This window comes from Motacilla alba, chromosome 3 (assembly GCF_015832195.1).
Source record: "Motacilla alba alba isolate MOTALB_02 chromosome 3, Motacilla_alba_V1.0_pri, whole genome shotgun sequence".
Lineage (NCBI taxonomy): Eukaryota > Metazoa > Chordata > Aves > Passeriformes > Motacillidae > Motacilla > Motacilla alba.
Window position 1 is genome coordinate 35735271 of NC_052018.1, and position 10871 is coordinate 35746141.

Consider the following 10871-nt stretch of genomic DNA (forward strand, 5'->3'; position numbering starts at 1 on the left):
TCACTAATTATTGTTTCTCATTTGCATGTGCCAAGATCTGTACCACAAAAGCTTACCTCTATAGTGTAACACTGGTGGAATTATTTTTTAAAAAACCTTCAAAACTGCACCAAGGGTTTTTGGAGGCAGCACCTCCTCTCTCCTATCAGTTTTCTCCCAGGCTTCTAACTTTGGAAGGAAATCCTCCTGGCTGTCAAGGTTCAGTGGGAAGGAAGGTAAAGCCTTCCTGATAGTGCAAACAGAGATCCCCTTTCTGATGCTGAGGGAGTTGAAACATCGTGGTCACCCTGGCATTTACCCTGGGCTCTTCAGCAAAAGAGGTGGAGAGCAACATCACAATATATAGTGACAAGACACAAATAACAGTGCCCAAGCACCTCTTTGCAGTTGCAACTTTAGCAACCTCCTAGACAGAATTTAGTTTTCAATGGAAAATAAGCAATGCCACAAGGGTTCCTGCACACACACGCAGCTGGCCTGCACGAACACTTGGTTTTGCTCTTGCAAGAGGACAAGAGGACACAGACTCATCTCTTTGGAGGTGATGGGTAGTTTCCAAAGCCATCAGGCCTGGTGCAGGCATCAACACAGCAGCACCCTCTGTTCCCTGGGTCCTGTGCTGGTTGGGAATAACCCAGCCTCCCAACAATGGTGTCAGGTTTGACTCATGTGCTCTGGTCTGAGCAACAAGTTGGGTTATTGTCCTGATTTTGGCTGTGGATGAGTAAGGCATACCCTTACACTTATGAGTAAGGCATACCCTTACACTTTTTCCCTTGTTATCTCTTCTTCCACTTCTTGTCCTTTTCACCAGACTTGACACTCCCTTTCTCCATCTGAGCCTCCTCCCAAGAGAACAACTCTGGCCAAATCACCTCCTCCCCATCGGTCCCAGTTTTGCAGAAAGCAGTGAAATCTTGTTACTGATAGAATTGATACAGGCACGCTCAGCTTTATATGTGATTACTATTGGAGCGACTGAGGTGCTGTGGGTTTTCCAAGGCTGTGCTCCCTAGAAGCCCCCAGAGCTCCCCTCCACTCTTCTGTGAATTTCAGCCACTTCTCATGTAATTCCACCTGCAAAACCCAGCCATCCCTTGGGGCACCATCTGTGACTAGTGTAAGGTGCCTGTGCTGGTACCTGTCACATTCAGCATGCTCTCTGTTGTGCCCAGCAGTGTCCCCAGAGCTGTCCACTCAGCCCATCCTCTCTGCCAGGACTGACTGAAGCACAGATATCCCTGTATCCCTAGAAATCTACATTACACAAAGACAGGCTGCAGGCCACTATATCCTTGATTAAGGATATGCTGTGCTTTGGCTCTTTATGACAGGGTCACTACATGTATGAACATTAGTAGGATGCCCATAGACACAAACACACAGCTATGCCTCCACACACCTTGCTTGCTGCTGAGCCCTTCCAACTTGTCTTTCCATCATGCTGCTTGCTTCAGTGGTGTGCACAGGATGAATCTTAACTTGAAGGTCAATTTTATAGGTCGACTCATACAAATTTCGTAGTAATTTCATTCCTGGCCTCATTCAGTCTGTGTAGGAAAAGATTGCATCCGTAAATCTATGGTCCCATAATGCAGCTACATATTCCTCAGACATGTTCTTGTAAAATTTCGGGTTTCACACAAAAATAGCCATTTCTTTTATTGTCCAACCCCAGTTTATGCTTCTGTAAGGCAGCCCCAATGCACCTTCTCATAGTTCGCTTTCATTTTGCCTACAACTGGCATCAAAATCTCATGCTGTGGCTGTGAATGTGAGCTGCCTGGTGACAACAAGATTTTGTTTTGCTGACAATTTTGCCACAGGTTGGTGTACCTCTGACCATTTCCACTTTGTCAGCGTTTGCATGCTGCTTTTCCACATACAACGTGTTACACACAGCAGCAGTGCCTATATAAATCCATAATGTGACCTCTGCAGCACTGACATCCTTAGAAACTCAAAGCAACACCAGCATGCCAGGGTACAATACTTGGTATTTGGAAACTTATAATCTTCAGTTAAATTCAGCGTATCATTTGATTACCAAGGAGCCATGAAGTCCAAGATTCGTTGACTTTACAAAACCAACATTAGAAAGCTGCAAGTGAAAGGCCTGAATTTCAGGGCTTTGTGCATAAAGCTGGGAGCAAAAACCTCTTTGAAGGAAGAGGAAGGGAACTGAAAGTATAGCATCTTTTCATAGTTTGAAATATTAGCATTATCATAAATGTGCTAAGTCTTCTTGTCCATAAACTGTCTCACAAATCATAGCACAGAATCTTGCCCTTCAGAGCTCAAATCATGGAAATACTGAAAGTGAAAAGCTCTCAGACCAATTCAGAGTTTAACAGAGTCAAACTGATTTATTGCTGTCAAGGGCACAAAGATGTAGCAGTTGTAGAGTGCAATAATTGCTTAGAGGAAATGTGAAACCATGGATGTAAAGGAACTAACCTGCCTTGTACATACACATGTGCAATGCCAGATCCCCTTGTCTGCTCTAAGCAATATTATTCCATTTGTATGAAATGGTGGAAAGTTCAGTGGCCAAGGAGTGGGAGTCAGTCCGGCAGAAATTCAGAGTACTCTGCTACACTGTGGTCCTCTGCTGAGAAGAGGGAGATTGTTTTTGGCAAGAGGAGACATGGACATTGCCATCTCACAGCCTCAAGTTGTCCAGTTCCTTTTAAGGAACAATTAATCAAACTCTTTCCCCTTTCTTCCTCCTAAACAGCATTCAAAGCCATTACCAATAATCAGCTACATGAAATATGATTGATTCCCATTTGGAGGAAGCCAGATGAGTTTCTTGCATCAGATGTGGGAAATTAGTCTGTGTGTGTAAAATCCTCTCTGTAGGAAATGACTGACAGCCTAAAGCGATACAGCTGCAAAACATAAACACAGCAGTGCTTTTAGTGAGAGCACTTTAGATAACTGTTATTAATGTCCCTTCCAAGATGTCACTTAGAAAACCACAATCAATTACTATAGTGATAGCAATACTATATATAGCAATTGTATGCAAGTGATGGAGATGCTGGAAACCAGCTATTATTGCTTAGACATAGTAAAGTTCTCCTTGTTAACGCTCATGTTATGACCACAAACACACCTGCAATCATTTTTAAAAGATTGATGATAAGTAGCATTTCATTCCTGCCCTCCTAGCAAGGTCAATCACTGGCATCTCTTTGTAAATCATTTCCCTGTTTAAAACATCATTTCTGTCCTGGGCCAAAGTACTCTGTATCTGTGTCTTCTAATTCAAAAGTAGAGAGAAGACAGTTGGACAAGCAAGAACAATGGGAGAGTGGCTGGGGAGGTGGCGCTGTAGGAGAGAGGACATGAGCCCTGGCTGAGCCCCAGGAGGCAGTTCTGTGATGGCACCAGCAGCTCAGGAGAGTCTCAGGCTGCTCTGGCACAGGAGGTGAGCTGGGAGGGGAACAGCCAGGGCTACAGTCAACTTATTATGACTAACTAGTTATAATGCCAGTGTGTAACCTCATCATTTGGGTAAGGGAGCATAAGAGACACAAACTTAAGCTGTAGAAGAAACCTTCGGCTTTCAAAAGTTGAAATTACTTCTCAACATTTAAATATACTTCCCTAATAATACTGGTTTAGTGCTCTTATGTGGAATTTATATTGTCTGAATTGCCAAGGGCTCACTTCTCATAAGGTACATGGGAATTAAAACTGGATTAACTCTCCAGTGATGGGTTTTGATTACAATGGCTTTGCGGGGTCTGAGGTACCTGCAGGCAGAGATGATGCTGTGTTTTATATTTTTCCCTGTCTTCAATTATTGCAGTGTTTTCCAGGCAGAAAAAAATGTTGGCTCTCCTGAGCAGTAGCAGACTCATAAAGCCAAACTCCCCTGTGCTATCAGTGGTATCCTTTGTCCTAAAGGAAACCTGATGTTTGGATCTGATTAAGTTTGTTTAAATGCCAGTTAATTAAGGAAAGCAAGATTTTGTTTTTCAGAGTATCCTTGAGGAACAGGGAACAGGTAAAGCTCAGAAAGGATATTCCTTGGGATACATCAGTGTAGGCCATCTGGGGGGACAACCACAGCAATTCAGGTCTTACTGGATTAAACATGTATACAGGCAGAGAAAATTGTGGGGACCACACAGGCTGCGGGGGTGTCCCAGGGCCATGAAACTTCAGGGCCCCAGAGGAGTGAAGGACAAGCAGAAAGGAGTGCTGCTTACATCAAGAAGCATCACAAGATCCCCTGTGTGTGATGCCCTGTGTGTGCAACAGATCAAGAAGTGGTTGTGGAGGAGATGTGAATTCCATGGTGTCTTCCCAGTATCTCTCAGGGTGCTTGTGGGCTAGGGTACACCCACTAAACGATAGTGCTCTTCAGGATATGGGTTACAATTGGGTTTGGTCTGTGCTCCAGGAGTGCAGAGAGGGAGAGAAAGCCTCTTTGTTTTATCCTCCAAACAAAGCATCAGACATAATGAGGGTGCAAACTAAGGAAATGAGAATCTGGCTTGACAGAAAAGATTACTATGAACAATTTATGAAGAAGGTTTGAGGTGATATTTTGGCTTTAGGCCTAAACAATCAAATTGACATTTCCATGTGTGGTAACCACATGAAGACTGATGGATTTCCATCTGACTTCTCCAGTCAATTTTCAATAAGCAGGCCTAATATTTCCTCCAAGGCTATTTGTAGTTTAAAGCTGTTTGAAGTGGTTTCTTAAGAATGGAGTATGCTTTGGCGAGAAGGCAGTTCTGCTGCTCCTTGAGCAGAATTAAAACTCACATTTTGCTAACCCAGAGACTACAGCAGTCCGGATCTGCTTTCCTAGAGCCTATCCACAAATAGAAGTTTTTATCTAAAGTTTCTATTTTTAATTTTTCCTCATTCAGCTTATTCTGAAATGGCACTCCAGTTTCTGAAGAAGAGCATATGTACACAGAGCTAAGCAGTCAACTAGCTTTAAATGCATAATTCCTCATTCAATTTCTTAATTCCTCATTAGCTTGCATGTGCAAACCCAGAGCCTAATCCAATCCCACTGGTGTCAGTGAGAATGGGTTTCACCTCTCAGACTTAGCCATCTAAAAATCAGGCCTGTATTCTAAGTGCAACTGTGGAGGAGCCATTGAAAATAGAGAAAGATCAGCATTTCTAGGATATGATTCATAGCATCTTCCTTAAGGGCTTGTCTTGAGAGGGGACAAGTGTATTTCCAGCAGCCGCTATCTTTTTCCCCTGCTTGTAAAGGGAGCCTGTACAACTAACCTATAAGCCTCCTTACTCTGATAATGAAGCCAGGGGAAGGAATCTTTCTGTTTATTTCAGTGGATAAGGATTCTGACTTTCAGTTTTCCACATCCTTTATGCCAAGATAAATTACAAATGAGTAAGCAAGGTCTCAGAGGTCATCCCAAGCTGCATCTCATGGACAGCTAACTCTGGCTTCAGTTAGCATTTGGGATGTATTGAAAAGACATGTGAACTTCTGAAATAAAATTAAAATTTTTATTAATTATTGTTCCTTGCATCACGCTGGACTCCCTGACAGGGAGCACAATTAGATGGAAATCTCAATAAAATGGCAGAAGCTTTTTGTCTATCTCCTCTAAAGACACTCACAGTGGGATATGTGAAATGTCAGGAATAATTAGACAAAACTATATGAGCTCCTAGCAACACTGATGTGCTGTGTAAAAACCAAGCATTTGCCATAAAGCTTTAAACATTGTTGAAATACTGCATGATAAAAGTAACCTGAATAATTTTTAAGTACCGTTTCTAATATATTAATACAGAACTGGATGTGAAAAAGCAGAATAAAAAGGTATGAAATGCTGGCATGCCTTTACTCAGGTAGGCTGCTCTGCTGCTTTTTTTCCAAAGGTGGTGTATAAAAGTAATTGATGCCTCTCATACAGCAATTAAAATGAAGAGGCAAAATCCCTCAGCTCTTCATCTGCTGGAGTGTATTTTAACAAGCAGGAAAAGGGCTAGCTCCTGGTATCAGTATCACAAAGATCACAGACATGTTTGTGAAAAGGGACCTGTGGAGGTCCCTTAGTCCAGCCTCCTACTTTAAGTAAAATCTCCAAAATGAAGAAGGAATAACCATTTCACATCAGCAGGAAATCTGGCCCAAATTGCCCTTTAGAGAAGAAAGAAATGAACTATGAATGCAGAGAAAAGGGGAGAGAAAAGGCAAGAGAAGAGAAGGGAAAACAGACTAACATATTATTTTAGATGATAATATTAGAAATGCAAAACTTTTTTACCAAAAGGTGGGATTATCCTATTGACTAACAGATGTGTTTTTATCTTCTAGGAAAACAATGAACAAGTAATTTCTTCTTTCCAGGAAGAAACCTGGAAGCTTTTTTGCTGCTCTATTGAATATGGGATTATAAAATAATTTTTTTTAATTGCACATAGAGCATCTCTTTCAAATGGATAACTTCTGAACCTGGAACTCTTCATTACCAACTTCTTGCATCCTGGAGGGGAAAATGAATTTCACTAATTGCACCACTGAAGCCAGTGAGGCTGCAAAGCCAAAGACAGTAACTGAAAAGATGCTCGTTACCCTGACCTTGGCCACAATCACAACCTTGACTATGCTGCTGAATTCTGCTGTAATTGCAGCAATCTCCACAACCAAGAAGCTCCACCAGCCGGCAAATTATCTCATATGTTCACTGGCTGTGACAGATCTCCTTGTTGCTGTTCTCGTCATGCCCTTGAGCATCACTTACATAATGATAGATAAATGGACTTTGGGGTACTTCATCTGTGAGATCTGGCTCAGCGTCGACATGACCTGTTGCACGTGTTCAATCCTTCACCTGTGCGTCATTGCACTGGACAGATACTGGGCCATCACAGACGCCATTGAATATGCCAGGAAAAGAACGGCAAAAAGGGCTGGGCTGATGATAGCCACCGTGTGGACTATCTCCGTTTTCATATCAATGCCCCCCTTGTTTTGGAGAAATCACCACAGCATCAGTATTCCCAGTGAGTGTCGCATTCAGCATGACCATGTCATCTACACTATTTATTCCACATTCGGGGCATTTTACATCCCCTTGACTTTGATCCTGATCCTGTACTACAGAATTTACCACGCTGCAAAGAGCCTTTACCAAAAGCGGGGTTCAAGCCGCCACCTCAGCAACAGGAGCACGGACAGCCAGAACTCTTTTGCCAGCTGCAAGCTCACACAGACGTTCTGCGTCTCGGACTTCTCCACGTCTGACCCAACCACAGAGTTTGATAAAATCAACGCATCCGTGAGGATCCCTCCTTTCGAGAATGACTTGGACCCGGCTGGCGACCGGCAGCAGATCTCCACGACACGAGAACGAAAGGCTGCTCGCATTTTGGGGCTGATTTTAGGTGCTTTCATTTTGTCCTGGTTGCCCTTTTTCATCAAGGAACTGCTTGTGGGCCTCCACGTTTGTGCTGTCTCTCCAGAAGTAGCAGATTTCTTGACCTGGCTTGGGTACGTCAACTCGCTCATCAACCCTTTGCTGTACACAAGCTTTAACGAGGATTTCAAGCTGGCCTTTAGAAAGCTCATCAGGTGTCGAGAACATACTTAAAAGTACTGAGAGATGATGATGCTGGCATGACTCCTGGCCTTAAAAATGAGAAAAACTATTTGACTCTGACACTGTTTCCCTTGATAAAGGGGATTTTTGTGTTTGCCTATTTGCTTGACTGTTCTTCAGCCTGTAATTCATTATGCCATTTTTTATTCTCTAGTGTTATTCATAGTAAAGGGTTTGAAATAAATTTATTCTACAAAGGAAAAGATTTTTTAGAAATGAAACAACAAAAAATATTAGTAGTATTAGGTACTCATGTCTCTAAGACATTTTGTGTAATCAATGATTCAAGAAGCAAAAAACAATATTCACTTTTATACTTTTTCCATTTAAGAATCTACCATCTAAATTATGTACTGTATAAACTAAACCCCATAAATACATACTCAAAAATTAATAAACACTTTGTGGTCATGACAGCTAAACAGCACCTCTTTACTATGGCGTTGTGAAAAAAGCTGTAACAGCCATTTAGGGGGAAAATTACCACCATTTCCACCTTGGGTTGAGGCAGAATAAACTATTCCTTTCTTCAGGAATACACTCCCAAAACAGAAAGCAAAGTTCAGTTCATTGCATCTAGAAATTATCCCATTTCATAACCCAAAGGAATTTTAAAAAGTGGCTCTCTTTGTGTAATATTCCAGATTTACGTTCAAGGTGTTGGGCAGACATCTGTGCAGATTGTTTGGCAACTGAGAGGATGCAGCTGGCAAGTGTCATACTTGTGAAACTAACTGCACATCCGAGCAGTCACACTTTCAATACCACTAACCCTATTTCTTCAGGCCTTGTGCCTTAGTCAGTTCTGGGATGGCATTATTCACTTGTGCTACACTTCACCTGAATCTTGTGGTGCACAAGCCCTAGGATCTACAGATCTTACCCTCACCAACTCAGACAACTGGATATCTTCTCAGCAGGCCAGCAATATATAGGGATTCAAAAACAACAGTTAAACCTAATTATTTCTGAATATCAGGAAAAAATATCAGTAAAATAATTTATTTCAAAACGCAGTCTGCACATCTGCCTTGTTGTCATCTCACAATTTGCAATGGCTATCTTGCCCACTTAACCTATGGTCAGGTGCTCTGGTAGGATTTCTTGCTCTGGGAGTCCTTCACAGACCTACTTCCCCTGTCCTGAGAAACAAAAAGTCCTTTGTATCCTACCTTTTGTGCTTATGGAAGTTAAAATTTTCGGATTCAAATATTGTGGAAATCAGTCTGGGAAGGGACAAAATCAAAGCTGAGAATTTGTTATTGTCCATTAGAAACTCCTAAGCACCATTTAAATATTTATTACTGCCTTACATCCTAATTTTCTTCCCTGTACATTTTCCTGGACGAATTCTTTTTGAATTACACCAATACACAACAAAGGTAACACCACATATGTCAACCTGACATCCAATAACTGTGAAAACTATAGTATGGTGGCTCCAAATCCATCAAAACAAATACTAGAGGTAGCAAAAGCGTTGTAATAGCACTGGAAGCCATCTTTAAAAATGTTTTGAAAATTTACAAGATGACAATCATTTTTCTTATCAGGAGTCAAGGAAGTGTAAGTAATATGTGAGTAATAAACTGCAAATGGAACTGAGAAACGACATTCTTATTGGTGAGAGAAAGCATTTGGCTGGAAAGATGCAGTGCCACAAGCTGAGTGTAAACCAAGTCTGAAGGTGACAAAACCATGACCTGCTGCTTACCCACATGCAGTGGGATTCTTCTTCCAGGACTCCCTGCCTGAGTTTGGGAGGTCCATCTCCAGCTGACCTTCTGAAGCTACTGTTGCAGTTGCCTCCTCGAGATGCCTTTGAGTTCCCAACTAGCAAACATTAATACCTAAAAAGAGAGGAAAATTATCTCAGCCACTGAAAATTTCTTTTAGTGAGGAAGCACAGACATCCATTATGGTTTTTCCTTTTTGCTGCTTGTTGGAGATGGAAATTGTTGATTGAAATCAGGGAAGTGTGTCCTGACCCTGCCTATCAACAAAGCTTCCAAACCAGCTCCCCAGAGTTGATATGCTGTTAAGAAAACAAAAAACCAGAAACTGGAAATTGAAATAAAAATGTGGTATTTGTAAGAAGCACTGCAGAATATTTTTTTTTCTTTCAGAAAATGCAACAGAATTTATTATTAAAGAACAAGGACTCGGCACAATTTGTGAAACAAGTTGACTGTGGCAGAGAAAGTAGGACAAACAAGCAGTTATAGCTAGAAGAGAGTAGATTTTGGTGTCCCTTGGGTGCACAAGGGTGCCTAGCTGCTGTGATGACCAGAAAGGGAAGAGAAAATGTGCAAGACTGCCCCAGCAGACTGTCTGAGCCACCTCAAGGAGCTCAGCTGAGGCAGAAGCTGCACCCCAGCCAGGTTCTTTGGGGCTGTCTCTGGCTCAGAGGCGGGGTGGGCTGCACAGGGGTCTTTGCTAGGAGAAGGGAAGAGGTGGGAAGGACAGTGCTGGTGAAAGGTGTTTCAGAGGGGAAAACCAACAAAATGAGAGATGCTTCCAGCTCTGACTGCTGCTCCTAAGGGCACAAGGCACACAGAGTAACTTAGGTCAGACAGGTGCTCTGGAGACCAGGTAATCCAAGCTCCCTGCAAACAGCAAACCTCAAAGTAGGACCAGCCTCACAGCTCAGCAGTGCTCTGGCATGCTGTGTGCAGTCGTGCTTCTCCTGGAAAAACAGCTCTGTCAACTCTGTTGCCAAGACTGATGCCCATTTAAAGCCACAAGTGTGGCTGAAGAGCTGGAAATGCTGAGTGTGACCTCCACAGCAGCTGTCACAGGCAGGTAGCAGTGCTTCAGAAACAGGGATGAAAGCTGTAAAATACCAGAGCTGCATCATCTACTTAAGGCTTCCTTTTAGTATGTGAACACTGCTATTACCACTCTAACTACCAATCAGGTTGAAGGCTGTATTCAATTTTAATATTTAGAGGTAATTAACAGGAAAAAAACAGATGGATGGTTAATTTCTGTGCTTTCCTCTTAAATAAAGACTAACCATTCACTGCCAACTGACTACTGATTTTCTAATTAAGTCATTAGCTAAACACAGAGAATGTTTTCCAACAAATGCCACTAGATTGATGAAGATGTATGTTTTCCCCACGATCAGAATCAAAGTCAGGAACAATATAAAGGATTGGCTACTTAAAACAACTCAACTTGATCAGAAATTACCAGTCTTCTCATGAAAATGAAAACTTTTGCTAGTCTGACACCACTGTTTGACAACATCTTTTCTTT

The 10871-nt window shown here is 42.1% G+C and overlaps 1 protein-coding gene across 2 annotated transcripts in view; it reads left to right on the top strand.

The window, feature by feature from the left end:
- HTR1E (5-hydroxytryptamine receptor 1E) overlaps window positions 1-10024 on the top strand; it is a 35266-nt gene extending 25242 nt beyond the window's left edge. For both annotated transcript variants that reach the window (XM_038133957.1, XM_038133958.1), the window contains exon 2: window positions 6326-10024. In XM_038133957.1, the coding sequence (XP_037989885.1) occupies window positions 6507-7601 (1095 nt within the window). In that variant the 5' untranslated portion in view covers window positions 6326-6506 and the 3' untranslated portion in view covers window positions 7602-10024. The remainder of the gene's footprint in view (window positions 1-6325) is intronic.
- Window positions 10025-10871: the final 847 nt, after the last annotated feature.